Genomic DNA, 26,779 nt, shown 5'->3' with positions numbered 1-26,779 from the left:
TATAGCCTTGTTCCTTTCAAAACTGTTCAATAACATCCTTTGACACTGGTGAACAGATTTTTTTGTCTTAGAAATTTGAATCAATTATTTATATAAATTTGGTATGAGTTCATCAGAGAAGCTTGATGACAATTTTTTTCCCTGGTTTACCTCTATCCCTTCTAATTTGAACTGACAAATAATAATCAAAACTGCCCATTGTGTTGTCTGTTCTCTCTCTATCCCCTTGTAGTCATGAGTTCTATCACATCCAGATAGCTGAAAGATTACGCACTTCTGCTAACTGTTGAAATGGAGAGTGTTTGACTTAAAGAGTTAAACTTAACCTTTGTCTGCCTCAGTTACCTCATCTGTAAAGCAGAGATGACCATCACACCTATTTCCTTGGGTAGTTAAGCATTCTGCTAACCTTCAAGTGCTTTATCAATGCTATTTTTGTTTTTTCTTTTCTTTCTGACTAGGCAATGGGGTTAAGTGGCTTGCCCAAGGCCACACAGCTAGGTAATTATTAACTATCTGAGGCCGAATTTGAACTCAGGTCCTCCTGACTCCAGGGACAGTGCTCAATCCACATGTGTCATCTACCTGCCCCTGTTGTTGCTTTTCTTAAGCTGTTTCCAGTCTCACCTGCCCTAAATCACAGACTCACCTGGAGTGTGTCTTGGTCTACACTTCTTCTGACAGGTCGATTTCTAGTCTTATAGGCTGGGCCTCTTTAGATTGTGTTCTTCCATCAATTCTATTAACTGATCTCTATTTTTTTGAAATTAGCAGCAAATCCTTTTTAACAGTTGCTGCTTTGCAGCACAACTTGAGGTCTGGTACTACAAGATTTCTTCTGCATCACCTTTTCTTTTCCATTACTTTACATTAGACTGACTTTTAAAAGTTTTTTAAAAACTTTTTTTCTTTTTCTTTAAAAGTTTTCTTTTCATGGATAACATGATTATTTCTAGTTTTATAAAAATCACTGCTTGGTAGTTCTTAGGACAACTGAATAAGTTAATTTTATAGTATTGTCATTTTATTATATTGTTTTAGCCTAGCCATGTGCGATTAGTATCACTATAATAATTTAAATTTGCCTTTGATTCTGTAAATAATGCCTTGTGATTGGGTTAATATAGTATCTGAAATTGCCAAATCATTGCTAAAAGTCAAAAAACACAAGGTCAAATTCAAATCCTTAAAGCTCTCCACAAGAAACGACCTACCATATTGACATTGTTAGGTCTGTCTGTTCAATGAATTTAAAATCCACCCAACTGCTGTAAATCTCTCCATCTTTCTCACAAATATGAGATATACTGTCAAATACTTATCTAAAATAGAGGCAAAACTTAATTATAGCACTTGTTTGAGATTAAATTCATCTGTTATGACTTGTTACTTTATGATATCACTTTCTTTTCTAGAGGTTCACTACCCTTTCCCTCTCACCCACAATCAATCATTTTGGTGTCATCTATTCCTTTTTAAGGATCACTGGAGAAAAAACCCAAAGCAAAGTAAAAGTCTTCTCTAATCTCTGGTTATCATTCTATCCTCTTCAAGTTGCAACCACATAGCCTTAGAAAACTTCTCTTTTTTCCTTCTCACTGGAATTATCTGGTCAGAATTTGATTCTTGAGGGTTTCCCATCCTTTCTGGACTGTGTTTCTCTATAGAATTTGAGATCATGAGATCCTATCCCTTCTCTGAGCTTTCTGAAATTTATTCTCCAAGACTCTTTTATAAGATACATGATAGACTACACCAGGATTTCTCGATGGAGGTTCCTTCACTCTCCAGGTTGAAGGAAAAGGGAAGAAAGGAAGGGAGGTTGAATGGATGTCCAGGCATGAAAATCTACCTTTACTCTACTGTGTCTTTGAGCCAGCACCTGGCCTAGTGCCTGTGCATGGTAAGCACTTAATGAATGTTTGTTGTTTAATTGCCAGGTCTGTGTAATTTTCATCTATTCTTTCTGTATGTATGAAAATATCACTTCAATTTCTTGCAACATTTGTCTTTTTCCCCCCATTCATTTATCTTTAGCTCAATGTACTCTGTTGTGCTCCCCACCTCTGATTTCTGAATTTCCTTAGAAGTGAATCATAATATATGATGCTACTTCATAATTTCAGGTCAAATTAATCTCTTTGCATTATATCAAATTTAGCTGATTTTAACTCATTTGTGCATAATCCTCTGAAGTCAAAGATTTTTCTGCTGGATCCTTTCCCTGAATTTGTGGGCTTCTCTAAGATAACTATCTTATTGTATATGGATAGGAAATTTTTGTCATTTCCTTTTCAGTTTAAATTCCACTTGATTACAGTTGCAAGAATGCAGGCAAATACAATATTATTCATCCTTATGTACATGCTAGCCTTTTTTAAAAGAAGTCTGTGATTTCTTTACTGTAAGCCATGATCCAGAAATCCACATCTGATTCTCAGATACCACCTCTTTAACCATCTATTCATTTCTCAATCTTCCTCTCTCTTGAGGCTTGTTTTGTTTTTTTTTTTTTGATCGGCAGTGATTAAAATACAACTTCTATACCCTTAAGAAAGAAGTTCAAAAAATTTTTTTGTCCTTGAACATTTCTTAGAATAATGTTTTGAATGCATAAAATAAGCAAGATAACAAAGGAAACAAATTATGATGAAATACAATTAACAAAAACAAGAAAAACCCAAGTTCACAGATGCCATTATTGAGAATTTGTGCTCCAAAGTTTAAAATTTCTGGCCTAAAACTTGACAGTCTTTAGCAATCTGTTCTATGTTCCTTATGCCAGTATCCCTCATGCCCAAGTGAATCACCAAAAGTAGGTAACTATCATCTGGTCTGACAAGCTTTGGGAAGTTCTTAGTGATATTCTGAATATATGCTTCCAAGAAAGCAAAACTGTCTGCTGGTGATAAAAGACTGGACAAAGCTGTGTCAGTATCCTCAAAAGAGTCATTAACCACCTCTGTTTTGGGAAGACAGTGTGCTAGATTTGGAATCCGGAAGAATGAGTCTGAATCCTGCTTCAGACAAGTCCTAGTTGTACATCAATGTACTTATCTTTGCTAAGTCTATTTCCTCACCTATTAAAAATCAGCATAACAGCCTCCACACCTCCCTAAATGGTCACAAGTATGATCTGTAAAGCATTTGGTAAACTTTAAAGCTCTGATGCTTTAGGAGCTGATACTGCTACAGTTGCTGTGGTCACCATCATTGTCTCTTCCTCTGCCTGGATGAACTCTCTCATAGCCCAATGTATGGACCAACATGATTATTTCCTGGAGTACAAGGAGTTTTATATATCTAATTCTGAGTTCTAAGAATGTGGTGGTTCTTTCCCCCTCTCTTTACATAATTTTACTATCTATTAGAAAGACAACCAGGATTCCCTTTCTGCCACTTCGGGTCGCTTTCTTTAGTTTTTTCATCTTGAAGCTTATTTTCCATTTTGTAAAACAAACATTTCATTCTTCAAGATGACCAAGAGAGTGTTCTAAAGCTAAAAACAGATTTGTGAACCTGTTTTTTTCCCTTCTTTTTAATATAACTGTATTTCAATAAAATTGGTTTCTTTTGCAATCCTATTTGTTTTATTTATTGCATTTAAATTTGAGAAGAGCTCCAAATGTGAGACTGGCAAAAGGATCTATAGTACAAAAATATGAAAAATTCCTGCTCTAGCTTAGCAAGAGGCAGAAAGGCCCATACTTTTAATATATATTGGTTAGCAGATACTGGGCTATGACAAAAAGAGAAATACCCCTCAGATTCTAAGTAGGTCATTGCAAAATTCACCTTGAACTCTTCCATATCTGCCAGATTTATTCCCCAGAAGAGATATTTTAACAAAATTTCTGGAGAGTAATCAAGTCTAAAATTGTTATTCTTCTCACATTAATACTCTGATAGGCACAACCAATTTCTTTTCACTTGCCTTCTTAATTTTGCTTGCTTTCTCCTTCTTGAGTCTGCTTTCTCTTTCAGGATGAGTTCACCTAAAATGTTTTTGGAAATCCCTGACTCTAGAAAAAATGTATTTTTAATAGCATAGCCAGTGAAACTATTGTCTTGATGATACTGAGTTACCAAGAACAGTATAATATACTAAGATACCAAGATAATACTGAGATAACAAGGCAAGCTAAAACCCACAAGTCCAAAAATCCTCTTTTTAATCAATAACTAGATTTATTTACCTAAAATTTTTATAGAAGTAAATACTCCTTTTCTTTGTTTTTTTTCTCTCTTCCTGGTTAAAAATTCTGAAGAAACCAGATAAGCATAAAGAATGAAGAGGCTAAACAGGTTTATGTAAGAAACTACTGAATAATTTGATAGGAGAATTATTTGTATATACTTTAGATAAGAAAATACCTTTTTTTAAAGAAAATTGACATATAAGATGGTTTTAGTGAATTCTTGAGCTCTAAAAGACAATAAGTTTCCAATCTAAAGTAGATATTTTTACAAAAGTGATAGTTAAAAATTTTAAAAACTCAATTAGAAAAATTAATATTGAAAATTATTTTTATGACTTTCTCAAAGTTACTAATTAATTATCACTGACACTGTAAACTTTTTAGAAATATAGGATTATGGAAACTTTTAATTGAATATAAATCAAAATTTTATTCTTGTAAAGACTGACAGATTGCTTTCTGTGGGGGGTAGGGGTGGGGGAGGGAAGTAAGATTGGGGAAAATTGTAAAACTCAAATAATATCTTTAATAAAAATTAATTTAAAAAAATTTTATTCTACAAAATAGCTAAAATGTCAATATATGGATTTCTATAGTTTAAAACCAGAAAGTAAGAATTCTCAGCATTTTTCATCAAGCAGGAAGTCACCATAAGAACTGTCATATTCCATTTATTTTAATACTGTATATTTAATACAAAGGTATTGTAAGAGAGAGCACAAGCGGCTACCTTTCATGACAATTATTTCAAAAAGTTCAGCAAAGTAAACAGAAACTCTGCCAAATAGATATAAATTAGATATAAAAAATTTACCTTGCCTTCGTAGCTCATTCTTAACAGCTTCCACACCTCCTGTTTTCTCAATAAAATCATAAATAACTTTTGATGTTTCTTTGTCCTTAAGTTGTGCCTCTGAGATTCCACACATGTCAAAAAGGTTCTTTAATTCTGGATCTAAGTTATTCAGCTATAAAAGACAAAACAAGTGTCATTTACAAAATGTATTCCTCGCATCTACATTCAAAATTTACAATTTTAAAACAGGATATAATCAATTTTACTTCATAAAAATTTGATTTTCAAATTTTGTATTTTTAATAAAATTAAAATATTTATATAATGCTAAAGCTTTCAAATAAATATGAGATATAAAGATAAAAAGGAGTTCTTGAGTGGTTGAGCTAAGATGGCAGGAAAAAAAAGGAAAGGACCTACTTCAGCTCTCCCTAAAATCCCTCCAACAACTTTAAATGATGTCCCCCCAAAATTTTGAAGAACCCATAAGAGGATGGAGTGAAACAATTTTCCAGTCCAAGACTTAGAATGTTGACAGGAAAGTCAGTTTATACCAGGATGGGAGTAGAGTACAGTCAAATGAAGGCCACATCTCAACAAACTGGCAGTGAGTCTTGGGGTGACTGAATTAGTGGCAACAGGAGCAGTTTGCACATCTCTCAGATCCCAGATAGTAAAGGTCAGACATATGGTTAGAAGGAGATTACAGAAGCCCCTTTGTTAGCACCAGGGGAGGAGTCTATTGCACTGTCCATACATAGCTGTGACGTGCAGTCTGGGTCTGAATCAAGGGTTTGCAGCAGTAGGGGAGCTGGGACCCTGGTCACACTTTCAAGAGTGCTTAGTGAGTTGTTCAAAGACTAGAGCACTGGACAGAAGAGTAGTAAAAACATTTCTTCTTACATCATACCATCATGGAAGAACTGAAAACTTACAGGTCCCCAGAATTATATAGCTACACAAAATAGCTACACAAAAACCCCGAGATTTGGAACAGTGCCCTTTCCACTCTAGAAACAGAACCACACTTTAGTATATGGTTAAAAAACAAAGAAATAGGCTGAAAAATGAGCAAACAGCAGAAAAAGATCCTAATTATAGAAAGTTACTAAGATGACAGGGGAAGATCAAAACACAACTCAGAGAAAAGACAACAAAGCAAAAACTATTGCTCTCAAAAGCCTCAAAAGAAAAATATGCATTGTTCTCAAATCATCAAAGAACTCAAAAAAGATTTTAAAAATCAAGAAAGGTAAAGGAAAAAATTAGAAAAAGAAATGAATGATGCAAGAAAATCATGAAAAGGGGTGGCTAGGTGGCACAGTGGATAGAGCATGGGCCCTGGAGTCAGGAGTACCTGGGTTCAAATCTGACCTCAGACACTTAATAATTACCTAGCTGTGTGGCTTTGGGCAAGCCACTTAACCCCATCTGCCTTGCAAAAAAATAAAAAAACAAAAAAGAGTCAATAGTTTGGTAAAGAAGGCACCAAAAAAAATAGTTTAAAAAAAAACCAGAATAGTCAAAGAGGCTCAAAAATTCAATGAAAAGATTGTCTTGGAAAAAACATAATTAGTCAAATGGGAAAAAGATACAAAAATTCCCTGAAGAAAGGAACTCCTAAAAAAGTAGAATTGGTCAAACAGAAAAGGAGGTATAAAAGTTCAGTAAAGGGCATGAAGGCAGGAATTCCCAGAAATCTGTTCCCCAAAAGACTTCAAAAGCCATCAAATTATGATTCTAGCCAAAATTTATAGGGGTAGAACCCACAGAAAGACTGAGTGATACAATTTCCCAGTCTAAGACAACTTAGAAGGTTCTCTGGGACAGGTCTGTTACACTGGGACCAGGGGTTGGAAAAAGCTGCAGCACAGCCAGGGCATAGCCCAGCCCAGCTGGATACCTGGTCCATGGCAGAGGGGGCAGTTTAGTCATCAGGAATGGCCTGAAGGGGTGGTGAGAGAACTCTGTTTCAACAGAGTGAGTGCAGAGAGGAGCTCTGGCCTCAGAGCAGCCCTGCTATGAGAATGTGCAGCAGATGCCGCATAGCCACCCCACACATCCAGAGCTCTCAGCCCTTAGATGGTAAGGGGGTCAAGAAGACTGCAGAAATCTCTCTGCTCTCCCTGGGGCAGGACTCTGCCGTTTGCACACACTCAGATCTAAGTTGCAGTTTGGGCTTCCACACTACCAGAGATGAGCAGAGACCATCCTCACAGCTCCAGGGTAGAGAGGAGGGCCTGAAGCCTCTCATAAAACCTTGGAGGAATTAAGATCCCTGTGGATTGTCCCCAAAACCACCTAAAGTCTTGGAAGTGCAGTAAATCAAATCAGTCATAGGCTGAGGAAATGATCAAACAACAGAAAAAGAAGAATCTGCCCACAGACAATTACTTTAGTCCCATGGAAGACCACAATACATACTCAGATGACAAAATTGAAGCTTCTGTATCCAAAACCTCTAAGAGAAAAAGAAAATGGGCTTAGGCTATGGATGAGCTCAAAAAAGACTTTCAAAAAGCAATTAAGGTAGGTTGAAGAAAAATTGGAAGGAGAAAGAAGAGATGCAGATAACTCATGAAAACAAGTCAGAAACTTGGTGAAAGAAATACAAAAAAATACTGAAGAAAATAACAGTTTAGGTCAAATGGAAAAAGCAATACAGAGGGCAAATAAGAATGCCTTAAAAAACAGAATTGGTCAGCTGGAAAAGGAGTTAAAAAAGCTCTCTGGAGAAAATAACTTTCAAATGCAGAATGGAACTAAAGGAAGCAGATGACTTCACAAGAACCCAGAAAGAAATAAGACTGTACCAAAAAAAAAAATTATAAGAAAAAGTGAAATATCTCACTGGAAAAACAACTGACCTTGAAAAACAGATCCAGAAGAGACAATTTAAAAATGTTTGGGCTTCCTGAAAGTCAGGACCAGTTAAAGAGTCCAGTATTCATTTTTCAAGAAATAATACAACAAAATTGCCCTGAGATCCTAGAAGCAGAGGGTAAAATAGAAATTGTGGGAATTTACCAATCACCTCCTGAAAGAGATCCCAAAAAGAAAAACTTCCAGGAATATTATAACCAAACTCTAGAACTTCCAAGTCAAAGAACAAATAATAAGAGCTGCCAGAAACAAGTAATTCAACTACTGTGGCTCTAGAGTCAGGATCATACAGGATCTGGCAGCATCTACATTAAGGGCTCGTAGGGCTTAGAATATGATAATCTAGAGGGCAAAAGATCTTGGTTTACAATCAAGAATCAGCTACCCAGCAAAACTGAACATCCTTTTCAGGGGAAAAGAAAGATTTTCAATGAAACAGGGAATTTTCAAACTTTCCTATGGAAATAACCAGAGCTGAACACAAAGTTTGATCTCTAAGTACAGGACTCAAGTGAACCATAGAGGGCATGGATGACAAGGATCAATTATGAGGAACTTAATGATGTTGGAACTGTTTGCATTCCTGCAAGGGAAGAAGATGCCGATAATTCATATGAACCTTCTCATTCATAAGAGCTGTTAGGAACAGCATATATAGATAAGGCACAGGAAGGAGCTGAATATGATGGTATAATATAGTAAAAAGATGGAGTCAATGGGTGATAAAGGAAAGTACTGGGAGGAAGGAAAAGGAGAGGAAGAAGGGGCCAAGACATTTCACATAGGAGTCAAGATGAAGCTTTTACAATGGAGTGGAATGGGGGAATGAATGGCTCAGAGAGGAAATAACACACACATTCAATAAGGAATAGAAATCTATTTTACCCTAGAGAAAAATGAGATAAAAAGGACGGGATGAGGGGGGCTGGGGGGGAGGGAAGGGGGGAGTAGGTGATAGAAGAGAGGGAAGAATGTGGGAGAGGGTACTCAGATACAATATACTTCTGAGCAGGGACAGGATAAAAGGAGTGAGAGAATGGAATAGATGAGAGCAGGAAGGAATAGGGTGGAAGGAAATACTGCTAGAAACAGCAACTGTGGGAAAAATGTTGAAGCAACTTCTTTGGAGGACTTATGATAAAGAAGGCAACTCATCCCAGAGTCAGAGCCCTTGGAATTTGAACACAGACTGAATGAAATACATTTCTCTCTCTCTCTCTCTCTCTCTCTCTCTCTCTCTCTCTCTCGCTCTCACTATTCTTGAGGTTTCTCATCCTTTTGGGGGGGGCAGTGTTATGTACTCTCACAACAAGATGAATGTAATAATATAAAATTTTTAAAAATAAATATAAATAAAAATTCAATAACGAAAGTAATTCTTTAAAATTAGGATTGGGCAAGTGGCTGCTAATGATTTTATGAAACAAGAAACAAAACAAAATAAAAAAATAAGAAAATGTGAACTATTTCACTAGAAAAACAACTTACCTGGAAAATACACTGAGGAGAGATAATATTGAACTACCTGAAAGCTATGATCAAAAAATTGAACCTAGACACTTTCTTTCAAGAAATTATCAAGGAAAACTGCCCTGATAATCTAGAACCAGAGGGTAAAACAGGAATAGATGAAATATACCATTCACCACCTGAAAGAAATCCCAAAATGAAAACTCCCACTCTAGAGCTCCCAGGTAAAGGAAAAAAATATTGCAAGCCACCAAAAAGAAACAATTCAAATGTTACCTGAATTCATTTGAAGTCAAGATAACACAAGATTTAGCAGTTACTACATTAAAGAATTGGAGAACTAATAACATGATATTCTAGAGGGCAAAAGAACTAAAATCAAAATCAAAACCCAGCACAACAAGGAGGGGGAAAAAATGGATATTCAATGAAATAGAGAACTTTCAAGTACTCCTGATGAAAAAATCATAAGTCAATAGAAAATATGACTTTCAAATACAAGACACAAGAGAAGCATACAAAAGGTAATCAGGAAAGTGTTAAACTGATTACATTCTTACAAGAGAAAATGATACTTGTAACTCCTAAAGGGCATGGATGTGAGCTGAATATGTTGGGGTAATTTTCTAAAAAATAAAAAATAAAAAAAAAAATAAAGGGATGAGAAAGTAGAATGCATTGGGAGAAGGGGAAAAGGAGAGGGAGAATGGGGCAAATTATCTGACATGAAAGAGCTTTTACACTGGAGGGTTAAAAATGGGGAATGTGAGGAGAGGGGGAGTATATGAACATTTCTCTCATTAGAACTGGCTCAAAGAGGGAATACCATACTACTCAGTTGAGTATAGAAATCTCTCTTAACCCTACCAGAAAATAGGAAGGAAAGGAAATCAGAGAAGGGGCTATGGCACTGACAGAATGAAGAATGAACTGAGGGAGGGAAAAGTTAGAAGCAAAACACTTGAGAATGATCAGGGTAAAATGAAAGAGAAAGTAGGATAAATGGAGAAAATAGGAAGGAGTAAAATAGCAAATTTCTCTGAAAAATATCTCAAATCTCAGATATATTGAGAAGTGAGTCAAACTTATAGAAATGAGTCATTCTTTTATTGATATGAAAGGATAGGAACTGGCAGTTCAAATTACAATCAAAGCTATCAATAGTCATATGAAAAAAAGTGCTCTAAATCACTACTAATTAGATAAATGCAGATTATAACAATTCTAAACTACCACCTCACATGATCAGATTAGCTAATAATATGACAAATACAGGGAAATGAAAATGTTGAAGCCCATATGGGAAAATTGGGATACTAATGTACTACTGGTTAAGTGGTATATTGAATCAACCATTCTGTAAAGCAATTTAAAACTATGTCCAAAGGGCTATAAACCTATGTATAACCTTTGACCAAACAATACCACTAACCAGAGAGTCAAAAAGAAAAAGTGGGTGGAGGGACTTATATGTAAAGCAATACTTATATAGTGGTTCTTTTAGTGATGGCAAAAAAATAGAAAATGAGAGATGTCCATCAACTGGGGAATGACTGAACAAGCTGTTGTATTATGAGTGTGATGAAATAATATTGTGTTTTTAGAAATGATGAGCAGGAAGATTTCAGCAAAATATGTAAAGATTTAAACGTGAACTGATGTTGAGGGAAGTGAGCAGAACAAGGAGAACATTGTTCACAGTTATAGTTAATAATGATTAACATAATCCCTTGGCTCTTCTTAGAAATACAATGATTCAAAAAATTTCCAAGACTCATGACAGAAAATTAACCATTATCCAGAGAAAGAACTATGGAGTCTAAATGAAGATCAAAGCATTCTATTTTTTTTGTTGTGGATATCTTTTCTTTCTCATATTTTTTTTCCTTTTTTGTTCTGATTCTTCATAATATGACTAATGTGGAAATATGTTTAGCATGACTATACATGCACAGATCGTTTACTATCTTGGGAAGGAGGGAGAAAAACTTGGAATCGAAAAATCTTATAAAAGTCAATGTCAAAAATTTTACATGTAACTGAAAAAATATTAATTGTTAAAAAGAAAAAATAAAGACTGATGACAAGTTTTCTCCAATTGTACATTTCCATCACTCTATATGTCTTATCTGAAAACTGGGCCCATCGTGATGAATAAATTGTTGTTTCCATGTGCCTTTGATTGTTTGCACACATCTGCAGATAATGGAAAACCTTTTTTCTGATTAAAAAACTACGGAATTTTATCTGTGTGCTCTCTCCCTCCCAACTTAGAAAGTTCCTAAAGTTTCATCCAATTAAGAAATCAGATTACCTAATATTACACAGTTTCTTTTTAATTAATTGGTCTAAATTATTTTTAATGTATAAAAGTCTATCTCCCCTTGGACTCAGGGATCCAAGTCTAAGTTGAGGAAGGTGCCTGGTCCTGATTTGCTAGGCAACTGCCATGCACCCCTTAAAAAATTGATATGCTCAGAAGTTTTAAAAAAAAAGAAAAATAGAAATGATAAAGAGGATGCTCTCAGAAAAGCCTGGAAAGACTTACATGAACTGATGCTAAGGGAATTGAGCAGAACCAAGAGAACATTGTAAAGAATAGCAATATCATCTGATGATTAAATGGAAATGACTTGGTTATTCTCAGCAATACAATGATCTAAGACAATTCTGAAAGACTTATGATGAAAATGCCACCCATCTCCAGAGAAAGAACTAATGGGAATATGAATACAGACTGAAACCCACTTTTTCTTTACATCTGTTTTCTTCCACAACATGACTAATATAGAAATATATTTTGCATGACTGCACATGTAAATCTATATCAAATTGTTTATCCTCTCAATGAAGGGATTAGGGAGAAGGTTTAGAATTCTGAAAATTTTTTTATAAATAAAAGGAAGAAAAAATATTAAATCTAAAAAAAATGAATGAGTTCTCTACCTTACTAAGTCCCTATCTTTATAACAGACAATTGAAGACTTATCAAACTTCATTGTTACTAATTTGTGGATTAGAAATTTCCAGTACTTTAATGTTATGTTCTAAATTCAGATTAGTAGGTAGCAAAAACTGTTACCTTTAAAAACAATCAATTTATGGAAACTGAGTTAATGTCCATCACTTGGGGAAATGACTGAACAAATTGGAGTACATGTACATTAGAGAACACTATTGTTCAATTAGAAACCAGAAGGGATGGGAATTCAGAGAAGCCTGGAATGATCTGCATGAACTGATGTTGAGCAAGATGAGCAGAACCAGAAGAACATTGTACACCTTAACAGCAACATGGGGTTGATAATCAATCTTAATGGACTTGCTCATTTCATAAATCAGGGACAATCTGGGGTATCTGTGATGGAGAATACCATCTATATCCAGAGAAAGAACTGTGGAATTAAAACAAAGACCAAAGACTACTACTTTCAATTTAAAAAAAAATGCTATGTTATTATGTAATTTTGCTATCTCTTATATTTTATTTTCCTTAGGGATATGATTTCTCTCTCAACACATTCAATTTAGATCAATGTATAGCATGGAAATAACATAAAGACTAACAGACTGCCTTCTGTGGAGATGGGGGGTAGGGAAGCAAGATTAGGGGGAAAAATTGTAAAAATTCAAAAATAAATAAATTTTAAAAACCAATTAATTTAAAATTTTTGGCTTCAAAACTTTTTTGTAAAATATTTATATTTCCATTCTCAGATTTGGCAGACTCCAGCATAACTTTAACTAATCACCATCATCTTCTGTGGTAATGAGAAACATAAATAGTTCAACTTTAGTGAAAATTAAGAAAACCTGTAATCTTTTTAGTCATTACAGGTAATATAGCCATATAGCAATCACATGGCCATCAGGAGAAACACTAGGCTTGGTTTATTTTCTCACCAACTAGCTAATCAGCTTCAGAACATCCAAAAATGAGTCTTATTGTCATTCAGTATGAATTCCCTGGAATTTATACCTCATGTACTAAAACTGATCTCTGACTCTGTAAACACAGATATGTTCTTCAATGATACAGACTGCAACCAATTCATGCCTATATAGAAGAAAAAAATTTCCTTTGTTAGTTTACTAGAAAAGTCTGGATTTTTATGAAGAAGTGTTAGGTCAAGGATTATAGTATTTTTTTTTGAGACATGAGAACCACCTAAGACAGAAGCAGGCAATTAATATTCTACATCACATTCGGCAATGGACACTTTCCCTTTAATTTATTTTATATAGAAGGAGAAAACAAACTAAAATTCTAATCTTATTTTTAAAAATATGTAAATTCAGGGCATAACGGCTCTACATATTTATAATAATTTTATAGCTTGAAGAGACACTTACATCAAAACCTGTATTAGGATCCCAACCAACATGTCCAATGTGCCTAAAAGGTGAGGGGAAATTGAAAGTAGAAAATGGAAAAAAAAAATTAAATGGTCATTGAAAAGCATGTTTTAAATGGAAAATAATACATACTTTGGATTTGTCCTATACTAATGATTCTCAAACAATTATGGCATAGGGGTTTGATCTAGTAAAAAGCACCCTGGGCTAGAAATTCTTTGTACTTAGTATTCTCAATTACAAAACCATCTAACTGTAGGGAACTTCACATCTCCAAATTCAGTCTATTTTCAGACTCAATTTCACTATTGACTGGCATGAGAACTTTGACCTGCTCCATATCCAAGCTGAATTTTGATCACTGCTTTGTGGGCAATCCAGTGGCACCCACTCCTACCTTCTGTCTATTTCCAGTCTCTTACAACATTTAACGCAAAAACTTAGTTCATACCTGTTGTTTAACTCAGTACAGCTCAGAACTCCTGAAATCAAGAGATCCATCGGTCTCAGCCTCACCAGAAGCAGGGGGATTATAGGTGGCCAAACAAGTCTTCTTAATCACATGCTGATTATAACGCCTCTCTTATCTACCTTATCGAGTTGCTACAAGTTTCAGTGACATTATTTATATAAATTATTACAGCATTATAATTATTATTATTGTTCTTTTGTATTCCACTCTATCTTCTAAAGTCCATTATTACACTTTTTAACTACATATTATTCTTACGAAAAGCAGGAAGAGTGGAATTTTAAGCCTTCTACAAGTAATGGGAAAAATAAGCTTTATTGAAAATATTTCTTCACAAAAAAAAAAGCAACCCCAAATTGAAAGGAACCTCTGGAGAATAAAATGCAAGAATCTTGGATCTCTAAATGGGCTGAATGTTCTTTTAAAAAAAAATGCAAGTTAAATGTAGTCATTCCATGGCAGAGGATTTCTTATATGATCTCCTAAAAGTTCAAACCAACATAAGCAATAGCCAGAATTACTAAAGTAGTTCTTACTGAAAATTGCTTGGAGTTCCAATATCTGCTTTAGTCAATCTCTTCTTTTTTGTTTTTCCTTTTTTCTTTTCTTTGTTGTGGGAAATGTTGTTGACTTGTGGACCATAAAATCTATTTGTTGTGATTTCTGGATTTTTTATGTCAACAGTAGCCATTGGTAAATTTGGACCTGAGAAAAGGAGGGGAGGAAAAAGGACATGAAATAACTCCACCACAGTGAAACATCAGTTATACCCAATCAGTGAACTGTTCTTAATTTATAATCAAATTTTCTGATATTTTTCTTATGTCTAATAATTTTATATAATATTTCTCTGGATTTAAAATAAAAATCTCTTTATATAAAACACCCTCTCCACACATCTACACACACACACACACACACACACACACGATATCCTAAAAGTCTTAATGTAGTTTTCAAGCTATTAAAGCTTAAAGCACATTTTATATATACATACATATATATGTATGTATGTATATATATAAAATCACATATATCTCTAAACTAATATATGTACATATAGATATTTTACAGGTGCATATGCCATGCAGCATTTATATTTATACACAATTGTATGTGTATATGTGTGTGTATATGTGTATACACACACATATATAAATAAAATGCTAGTCCAATTTCAAAATATGAAACAATTCTTTTTTTCATTATGAAATAGGTTTGTGATGGGCACTTTTCTAAGGATATTAAGGGGAGGGGAATTTAACGACTACTAAGTAACTAAAACATTAAAGACTCGGGGGATCGGGGGAGGGGGAGACACCTCTGCCAGAGCGATTGCATGAAGCTCAGACCTCAGGGCACTTAGCAAGCAGTGTGGCAGCAGCCCAGATCCAGGAACCAGTAAGCAGGAGCCCCCAGGGCATGAGTGCTGAGCCTAGGAAGGGGAGGGGGGAGAGAGACTGCCCAGCTCTGTCCTCTGCCCCTGGAACAGGACTCTGGGGCTCTGACCACATTCAGATCCTGATCCCAGTCTAGGCCCCTCCATAGAATAGCAGAGGCCCCCCCCACCTCAGGCCCGTGGCAGAGGGGGGCACTTATGGTCATTCACAGACCAGGAGGACAGTCTCACACACTGAGACTCTTTGGAGGGGGGTGTCCCAATAATACTCAAAAGCTCAGGAAGCACCCCAAAAGCAGGCACAGGCTGGAGAAATGAGTAAGCAGAGAAAAAAGAGGAAAACCACTGAGAAATACTTTGCCTATAATCACAAAAAGGATCAAAACACTCAATCTAAAGATGAGGAGGTACAAGCTTCTGCATATAAAGACCCCAAGAAAAACATAAATTGGGCTCAGGCTATGACAGAGCTCAAAAAATATTTTGAAAATCAAGTGAGTGAGATAGAAGAAAAATTGGGAAAAGAAATGAGAGAGATGCAGGAAAAACATGAAAAAGAAATCAGCAGCTTAGTCAAGGAGAACCAAAAAAATGCTGAAGAAAATAATATGTTAAAAACCAGAATAGGTCAAATTGATAAAACAGTTCAAAAAGTTATTGAGGAGACGAATGCTTTTAAAAAGCAGGATTGGCCAGGTGGAGAGCTTTCTTATCTCTTTGGAAAACAAATCCTTCAGATGTAGAACGGAACTGAAGGAGGCTGCTGATTTTACAAGAAATCATGACACAATACTTCAAAAACCAAACAATAAAAAAATTAGAAGAAAATGGGAAACATCTCATTGAAAAAACAACTGATATGGAAAAGATTTAGGAAAGATAATCTAAAAATTATTGTAATGCCTGAAAGTCATGACCAGGAAAAAGAGCCGTGACATCATTTTCAAAGAATTACTACAGGAAAGTTGCCCTGAAATCCTAGAAGCAGAGGGCAAAATAGAAATTGGGAGAATTCACCGATCTCCCCGAGAAAGAGATCAAAAAAAAAATAAACAACCCCCAGGATTATTATAGCCAAGTTCCAGGACTCCCAAGTCAAAGATAAAATATTACAAGCAGCTAGAAGGACACAATTAAAATATTGTGGAGCTGCAGTCAGGATCACACAGGACTTAGCAGCAACTACAATGGAAGCTCGTAGGGCTTGGAATATAATATTCCGGAAGGCAAAAGAGCTCAGAATGCAACCAAGAATCAACTACCCAGCAAAATTTCAAATGTTCCTGTTGGAATGGCCAGAGCTGAACAGAAGGTTTGGTCTTCAGATACAGGACTCAGGTGAAGCATGGAGAGTGTAGGAGAGGGGGAAAATATGAGGGACTTGATGATGAACTGCATGTATTCCTGCATAGAAAAATGACACTGATAATACTCATATGAACTTTCTCATTTAATAGAGCAGGTAGAAGGAGTTTTATAGCTGAAGCACAGGAGAAAACTGAATTTGAAGCTATATTGTGGTGTAAAAATGGAGTCAATAGCTAGAAAAGAAATGTAATGGGAGAAAGAAAAAGGAGAGGGAAAATAGGCTAAGATATTTCATATAATAAGATTTTTCTTTATTACAATGAGCTATTTCAATGATATGGAAGGGGAGAAGGCAAGGAGGAATAAGGGAATCTTCACTCTCATCAGAGGTGGCTAGGAGAGGAAACAGTATATATGCTCAATGGGGTATAGGTATCTGGAGTAAGGAGAGAAGGGGGACAGGGGGAAGGTGATGGGATGTGAATGATAGAGGAGAGGATGGACCATGGTCAGATATAACACATTTTCTTTTTTATTTCTTGCAAGGGGCTGGGACTGGATGGCCTGTCCGGGACCATAGGGCCAGGTGGATGCTGGGTAAGGGGTGGTATGGGGGCTCAGGGCTTCTTGGTCCCAGGGCCGGGGATCTGTCTGCTGCACCACTCAGCAACCCTATAGCAGAGACAGAGTGAAAGGAGAGAGAGAAAATATAGTATATGATAGTGGAGAAGTAGGAATGGAGGGAGATGTGATCAGCAATGGCAACGGTGGAAAAATATGGAAGTAACTTTTGTGATAGACTTATCATAAAGAATGTGATCTACCCATGACAGAGCTGGAGGTATTAGAACACATACTGAAGCACATTTTTTTATTATTATTATTATTATGGGGGGGTGCAGGACAAATGGGGCTGGATGGCTTTCCTGGAGCTGCACAGCTGGGTGACTGTTGGGTGTCTAAAGCCGTATTTGGACCCAGGTGCTCATGGTTCCCGGCCTAGTGCTCTGTCTGCCACCCGGCCGCCCCTACTATTATTATTACTATTTTATGTCTTTTTTTTGTTTGTTTTTTGCAGGGCAATGGGGTTGGGGTTGCTTGTCTGGGGTCACACAGCTGGGTGATTGTTGGGTGTGTGGGGCCAGATTTGGGCTTGGATGCTCCTGGCTCCAGGGCCGTGCTCTGTCCAATGCGCCACCTGGCCACACCCACTACTATTTTTATTTTTATTATTTTAATTTTTTCTCTACTTTATCGATCATGCGGGCCTATTATTTTGGGGGAGGGGTATTATGTTTACTCTTAAACAAGAATATTTTAGTAATGTATCAAAAAACATTATTTGTACAAAATAAGAATAAAAAAAGAACAACAAAAAAAGAAGTCACTTAATCTAACTCCTTCACTGAATAGTTGGGACAATTAAGGGTTAAAAAAAAGTAGTTGGGACAATTAAGGGTTAAAAAAGTAGTTGGGACAATTAAGGGTAAAAATAGTTAAATGATTTGTCCAAGACTATCCAGGTTGTAAATAGCTATGAGAAATATAGATGATATAAAAAACAAGAGATAATCATTAAAAAAAAATCCTGTCCCTCCTCCAAAATTTCCTTATTTATATGGAGGAAATGAAGCCTCCCAAGTTGCTAAGATTCTCAACTACCACTTTCACCTGGTTAAGTCTCATCAATGTCACCTCCACAAAAATCTCTCAAACTTGTTACCTTGCCTCTACTCACAAGAACACCTCTCTAGTTCTTATCACCCCATTTAGATTGGTTTTAATAGTCTCCTAATTGTCCCTTTGCTTATGGTCTTTCTCCTCCATCCTCTAGAAAGCTGCCAAAGCAAAGAGAGCAAAAAGCATAGTTTGAGTTACATCACTCTCCTGCTCAAGAGTTTTTGATAGCTCCCAACAGGATAAATTACAAACATCTCAGCAAGGTAAAAACCTCAAAGTCCTTCATATGCTAGTTATAGTTTAAGGTTCTAGACTCCCTTTCACACAATTGTACAACAGCAGTCAAACTGGATCACTCATATGCCCCCACATATGGCATTCAGCTCCTACCTCCATGACTTTGCACAGGTATACTTGTGTATAGTCCCCTCTTCACTGCCACTTTCTCAAATCTTTAGTTTTCCATTCGCGATTGAACTCATACCCTAAGGGAAACATTTTCTGATCCCCTAATTATTAATTATTATACTCTCCCTCTTTAAATTACCTTGTGTTTCCTGTGTGTTACTTTCATATATTGTCCACAATAGAATGTAAGTCCCCTGAGGACAGCTTGTGTTTGGCAGGGAAGATAGTCCCCAGTGCTTTGTATGTTACTGAAATTTAAAAATAAAATGCTTCCTAGTTTTCTTGTTTTGAAGTATAAACATAGAATCATACAATATTAGAATTAAAAAGAATCTTATCCCTAATTTCTGGGACCTAAAAATCTGATCACATCTAGGGATAAACACTGAAGGCATGAAGAAAAGACCCTACAGTCCAAAATATCAAAAACATCATCATTATCCATAACTATTCATCTCCCAGATCCCTGTCTTTTTCTAATCACAATCTATTAGTTATCCCTGTCTCCTACCCTCTCCTCCTACCCTTCTAACCCTTTTTCTCTCCTCCCTTCATAGTCTTCACTCTATTATTGATCAATTAAACTATCCATTATCTTCTATCCTTGAATTCCTTATTCTCTAGTCTTAATTCTAGGTCCTCAGAGCCTTGTCATACCCCAGCCCTAGGTTACCTATCACCATTTGCTTTCTTTGCTAATTCAAGTACTACTTGAACATTACTGGAGAAAAGTAAGAGTTCACTACAAATTTTGGTTACCTAACTCAGCCTCTCACTATTTTATGACATAATGTTATTCTTCGTTGACTTTATCTCATTCTCCACAGTAGTCACTCCAAAATGTCCCTTTCCTTCCCAGAAGAGGACCTCTTCCTACTTGGAGACAAGAGACCATCTATCACAAACTTTTTCTTCCCCCTACTCTGATATTCAATGCCTTTATTTCCTTACTTCCATGCCTTTGGAACCTGACTTCTGCCTCTTATCCTTCAAGATGACCAATGACCTCATAAGTACTCAATTCAAGGGCTTTTTCTCAGTCATTATTTATAATTCCCTGACTGCTATACAGTTTCTGGCAGAGTTGACCTGCTCCTCTTGGACACTCCTCTCTGTATCCACTTCTTTTCAATTTCTTTTACTAGATATCAATCTTTTTGTGTCTTATGTCTCTTCCATCTGTTTGCTTTTCTCCATACTCTGTTCTACCTCAGTTCTTTTCCTCATGGACTTTCCCTTGGGCTATTAAAAACCTACATTCTTCCTATTCTCCAAGCTATACTCCATACAACTCAAAATGTGATACTCTTAAAATTTTTTTTTCCTCATACTGCCCAATCTAGCTCCTACCTACTCTCTACTCCATTTATACTACATTCCTTTAATGCACAATGTTTCAAGTAAACTGAACTACCATGTCGGCATCATGTAAATCCTAAAGATGAGGCATTCCATCTCCTATCCAACAGTACAATGATTCCAAGCATCTAGAAATACTAACACTGAGAGCATCTTCTGAAGAAGCTCCAGTAAGTGTTAGGTTAAAAAAAAAATGTTAGGTAAGTCATTAAAATATTCCAGATCTTAAAACTATCATTCAAATGTTTGAGAATATAGAGACATTAAACTTTGAATCTTAAAAACAGTTCAAACTTCATCACCTATTACTTAGATGTGGTCTGTAAAATAACCTAAAAAATATTCTCTTTTAGTTAAAATTCTATTGCCATTATTACAATAATGGTGAGTTGAATTTGATTAAAAGACTATTACTAGAGTAGGAAACAAATGCTTCCAAAATACAGACTAATGCTTTTTACATAACCATTAAATACTAATGTAATGTAAATCCTTTAATTCTGCTAGAAATCTAAAATTCCTAATATTGTTGTCCTAAATAAAATTGTTGAAAAGTCTTATGCATACACTTTATGTGGATAAAGAACAGAATAAGTAATATTCATTTGAAAAAGAAATAACTATACTGAGTTAATTTTTTAAGTTAGACAATTAATTTTACATATTATCAATGAAAATTAGATATTCCAACCCCCAAATCCTTTAATGACAAGTTACCAAATGAACTAACACCATATATACACTTTTATTTTAGTTACAAAAATCTGGGATCCAATAAAATTAAATAGAGTATTAATCACTTCACTGACCTTTATTCTAACCAGTATATCCTACCTCACCAGGGACATTTGGAGTACACCTCAAAATTAAACTAGCAACACTATGCTCTGAGAGAAATGGCCAACTTCTGATTGTATGTATAGACTTTTACACAGAGTGAAGAAAAGTCTCACAAGGAGACAAATTTTGGCCCCTCCAAATACCACTGAATTTTTTTGTTCTGTGAGGCCAAACTCCAGGAGCACCAGGGTGTACACAACAGATTAACTGACCAAGCAAGAGGGAAGCCTACGAATGAGTCACTGATGCTACAGAAATGATTTCATTTTTTTAACTTTATAATATATAGTCAAAAAAATTATGAAATGAGAATTAACTATTTTGTAACAGAGATGGCAAAAATATACTGAAGAAAATGACACTTTACTGGTCTAATAGCTGAAAAGAAGTAGAAAAATTCACTCTTAAACTCTTATAGGTGGCTCCTGACTTGAGTTTATAGGACAATGACTACCAGTCACAGAAATTTCTTCACTTTGGAAACTCACTCCACCCCCTGGACAACTACCACTGGAATACTGTGTATCCCTAGGTCGTTTCCAGTCTCCTGATTAGATGGTCCCTCCCAGAGCCACCATGTTAGGGAGAAGGGCCAGGACAAGCAGGTCTACTTTTTTCTAAACTCTAAATTTTTTCTTTCATACCTCTCCCCTAATGCCCCCAATCAATCTGAAATCTCCTCTTGCCTTTTCAGTTTTCTTTTAAATCCTGAGAGGTTTAGAAGAAAAACGAAGAGATGATGTAAATATAGAGGTAAATGTAAAAAAAGTGTTGCTCTAATTCAAATTCAGTTTGGAGACCTGTGGGTATTTTAAGCAGGTTGATCTGAAAATTTAGGTTAAGAATTATTACTGATTAGCAGAGCCACAGTGGCAGTTCACAACCAGTCAAACTCTTCTAATATTTCCTCCCAAATAACTTTAAAATAATGCTTCAAACAAAATTTTGGAGCAATGGAACCAACAAAAAGTCAAGGAGATATTTTTCCAGTCTAACAACTTAAACAGCCAGCAGGCCTGTGCAAAGAAAGTCCAGCTTTGGGAGTTCACTGTTAGTCACAAGGCCCTGATCACAGTCCCAAAGTGAAAAAGGGGAGTGCTAAGGGTTTGTGGTTGGAGGGGACTAGGATCTCTTCCTGAGGAAAGATCAGAGTACAGACCAGAGAGCAGTGACTATATCTCTCCTTCCAGGATCACACTAGCTTGGCAACACCAGAAAACTTATTAGACACCCAAAAGTGGTTAAAAAAAAAAAAAAACAGCAAGAAAAAGACTAATGTGGGATAGTGCCTCCCCATCCCTGGGTGAACAGAACCAAACTAGTTTAAAATCAAATAGGCTAGAAAACAAATGAGCAATCTGACTATAAAAAGCTACTACAGTGGCAGAGAAGATAAGACAAATTCAGAAGACAACAATGTGAAAAGAGCCCCCCCCCCCAAATGCTCAATAGACCCAAACCCAACAAAAATTCCTCAAAGATTTTAAGCTAGAGATGAGTGGTGGAGGAAAAATTGGGAAAATAAATAAAAGTGATGTTAGAAAAGTTTATGAAACGAGACATAACCATTTTGTAATAGATGCAAAAAAATACTAAAGAAAATGATACTTTATCGGTCTAATAGCTAAAAACATGGACAGAAAAATTCAATGAAGAAAAGAACTCCTTAAAAAGCTGAATTGGGCAAATGGGAAAAGTACAAAAATTCCTTGAAAAATTTAGCACTATAAAAATTAGAATTAAGCAAATGTAAGTTAATGACTCCATAAGACATCAAAAAAAATAAAAGTAGGAGAAAATATGAATCACTGGAAAAACAAGTGACCTGGAAAACCAATTAAGAAAAATTAGTTTAAGAATTATTTGATGATGTGAAAAGTCATGATTCAAAATAAAAGGCTGGCCATCACATTTCAAGAAATCATCAAGGAAAATTGTCCTGGTTTCTTAGACCTAGAGCAGAGTGTCCAGAATGCATGCTGCCCACAGTACAATTTTAGGCAGCCATCTGTGGGTTTACTAAATGCTTTAGTAAACAAAGCTGAGCTACTGCAGAGCTCTCACTAAAATGGCAAATCAAAATATATTGTCTATTGTTTCAATAAAAACTTTTAAAAGTAAGGTTGGGGGGCGGCTAGGTGGTGCAATGGATAGAGCATCAGGCCTGGAGTCAGGAGTACCTGAGTTAAAATTCAGTCTCAGACACTTAATAATTACCTAGCTGTGTGGCCTTGGGCAAGCCACTTAACCCCATTTGCCTTGCAAAATCCTAAAAAGCATTAAAAAAAAAAGAAGAAGACTTGGAATATGATATAATGTAAGGCAAAGGAGTTAATATTACAACAAAGAATAACTAATTCATGAAATCTGAGTGCAATACATCAGGGGAATGAAAACAGAGGACTCCTGAGCATACCTGATTAAATGGAACAGACCCGAATAGAGAAGTAGACATAAAACTCAAGAGAGGAATAAAAAGGTATACACGAAAAAGTCATAAAGGCCTCAGTAAAGCTAAAACTGTTTACTTTCCTGTATGGGAAGATACTGCATTTACAAAGACAAAGGGCATGGGTGTGAGTTGATTATTTTGTAATGATCTCCAAATAAAGTAAAGGGTTGAAAAACAGGGACACACTGGGTGAAGATTTTATAAAAAAAAAAAAATTAAAAGTAGGGATAAAGGTCAATAGTTGTAGATATTACTTCATTTCTAGGTATGAATATTGCCTATGAGAGAGGCTCATGGTAAACAAATATAAGTAAGAAGCTGCAATATATTTCTAACTATGATCTATGCTCAACAAATGGGACTAACAGTCTAAGTGTGCTCCAATGGCACACATAACACAGAAAAGAGCTAGAGGAAGGCCTCCAGAACCTTAGACAGATCTCAATGGAGAATCTTGGGAATGAAAAGATGGCTCTCTGCTATTGAGTGACAAAAGATAAAATAAACTTCTGTAGAAGAATTTGGACCACGAGTTAAGATTCTGAAAGAATTGAGGTAAGAAAAATTATTAAAGCTAAGAACTATTAAGAAACATGATGAATTATAGCTATATATTATTAATTTTTTGAAAGTTTTTATGCAATTGTAAATTACTTTTAAAAGTACTATGTGTGATTAATATAATCTTTAGCTTTTAAGAGAGATCTATTTTGATTATTAAAGAAAAGTCAACATCAAAATCTAGAACTATGTTAAATCACTACCTTCCTAGTTAAGAAGTATGGAGGCAGTTGCTTCCACCAGGTGGCAGCATCATAATGACTAGAAATAAAAAGGGGGCAGTGAGAAGTGAGGTGTGGAGCCATGAAAGCTGAGGGTCATGAAATTATGCAGGTGCAGGTAACATTATGGAAGAATAATCTATTTATTTATGACTATTAGCTGCTTATTCAAGGAAATTATGATTTGTGAAACTGAGTCCACAAATATTTTGCTGATTGCACCTACTCACTGAACAGGTAATCTACCAATCGTATTCTATTTGGCAATAAGGTTAAATTTTAAAAAGAGGAATAAATATCAACAATTGCTACAAAATTATGACAATGTACTCTTAGTCACTTGCAAATTTGAATATTTTATAATTCTGATTTCATTTCCTCCTATTTTCCAACATATTTTCATGGTGCCTTCTCTAAAGTTACTAAATAAGGAATACAAGTCAATTTAATACATCCAAGGAATTTTAATGTATTGCATCTGTACAAACAAAAATGATGCATTCTAATATCAAAAACAAAAGATTTTTGGATGAATTAGAGTGTGGGGAACTTGAGTTTGAAAACAAATTCAGAAGCCCTATGCTATCACAAATTGTTACAGCTTTAAATAACCCAAATACATATATGTACAGACACATATATATATATTTTTTTTCCCAAGGTCTTTATATCCCTAGAATTTTACTATGTCTTTAATAAAATATAAGTTCCTTGAGATCATAAACTAGGATTTTTTTGTTTATTTTTATTTTTTTTGGTTTTTGCCAAGGTCACAGAGCTAGGCAATTAAAGTGTCCGAGGTCGCATTTTAATTCAAGTCCTCCTGCACCACCTAGCTGCCCCCTTGTTTAATTTTTAATTTGCTGGGTACAACACATGTAAGAGACCTCAATATTCTGATTCATAATATATAAAATATGGTGTACATTACTAAAGTAACAATTCCTAAGTTTGAGCAGTGTATTTATGTTCAGAATCAATATGATAAAGTCATTTGATGTTGCTAAATTTCTAAGGTCAACAGCACATTTGGAATAATGGCTTTCTCTAAAAGATAAATGTTTATAAATTTCAGAATACTGTAAGATGAAGGCACTTAATATAAAGATAAAGAATAAATCTGGCAAAAGTAAAATGCAAATTACATTGAGTGCAAGGTGTTTTTATGGGGGGGAACAAGAACAATCAAGAATTTATTGTAGAGTTTCTCAATTATCTATCACTCTATTATCCTATTCACAATAGTAGTAATGAAATTCTAGTAGTCTTATAATGAGTCTTATTTAGGTATATTTCCTTCAATATAAAGTCAAAGACTATCTTCATGGGAAAACAAACTCTCCTTCTCTAAATAAACTAAACTCCAGTTTCTCTAAAATTCACTCTTAAAAGACTGGAGAAAGGCCTTAATCAAATGACTCTGGATTCTCTTACCATCTTCCAAACTCAGAGGCTCTGCCACCCACCCTTCCCACAAAACTCAAAGTTGTTAAGGGAGATCTTAATGCAGAAAAGAAAAGGGAGGGCTTTACACAGTTCTCTGGATGTCATATACAAGAAAAATGTTCTGCTGATCCCTTGAGTTCAGTAACTCCTACAGGTTTCTGCCAATGACTCACTGACCTTTACAGTCTCTCTCCTGAACTCCTGGATGTCTACAGGTATCGTAAACATGTTCAAAATAATTCATTCTTTGATTCTAAACCTGCCCTTTTTTCCTAACTTCTCTATATCTACCAAAGGCAATACCTTTCCTTCTATAATCACTAAGGAATGCAACCCCAGTGCCCAGATACTTTAGTAGTTGGCAAATTTTCGGGTTTTCCCCCTCCTGGTGTTTCTTGTAGGGATCTTATCAAAGGAAGGAACTATTTCTTTTTGACTTAATTTATGTAATTTCAAATAAAGAAGAACATAGTAAAAATATTAAAAGTGATTCAGGGCTTTAAAGATTGCAAAATGTATTTATACACATTAAAACAATAATTGCTCACAAGTTTTAATTTTGTCACAATATGGTATATAACTTACAATGATTAGAAATTCTAGACAAATATTCAGAGTCTATTTTTGGAACAATAATGAACATACTTACCATTTGGTGGGTCTCGTCTTTTCTCTGTTTTAAAAATGAAAAAGTAAATTAAAATAATATTCTATAAGGTGAAAAAAAATCTAAAAACCTATTCTGGCAAACATTTAAGATTTTATCTGTTAACATGTACTTTTTGCTCCTCTTAGTTGGTAGAATTGCACATAAAAAGAAAATATTATCAAAGACCAGGACCAACAAAGTTCTCTGAATAAACAACTCATGTTTATTATCAATAATGATTTGGTTTTTTGTGATACTAATGCAGTTCTTTGGATTTAAA

At 35.3% G+C, this 26,779-nt stretch overlaps 1 protein-coding gene across 1 annotated transcript in view; it reads right to left on the bottom strand.

Annotated features, from left to right (window-relative positions):
- Nucleotides 1–26,779, bottom strand: part of WASL (WASP like actin nucleation promoting factor) — a 100,337-nt gene that overhangs the window by 16,789 nt on the left and 56,769 nt on the right. The window contains exons 5-8 of the mRNA XM_074193797.1: nucleotides 26,500–26,523; nucleotides 14,713–14,881; nucleotides 13,702–13,744; nucleotides 5,014–5,167 (exon numbers count right to left, since the gene is read on the bottom strand). Coding sequence (XP_074049898.1) covers nucleotides 5,014–5,167; nucleotides 13,702–13,744; nucleotides 14,713–14,881; nucleotides 26,500–26,523 — 390 coding nt within the window. The remainder of the gene's footprint in view (nucleotides 1–5,013; nucleotides 5,168–13,701; nucleotides 13,745–14,712; nucleotides 14,882–26,499; nucleotides 26,524–26,779) is intronic.

This window comes from Macrotis lagotis, chromosome 7 (assembly GCF_037893015.1).
Source record: "Macrotis lagotis isolate mMagLag1 chromosome 7, bilby.v1.9.chrom.fasta, whole genome shotgun sequence".
Taxonomy (NCBI): Eukaryota; Metazoa; Chordata; class Mammalia; order Peramelemorphia; family Peramelidae; genus Macrotis; species Macrotis lagotis.
Note: the sequence above shows the minus strand (reverse complement) of the source record. Positions and strands in the feature narration are given on the sequence as shown.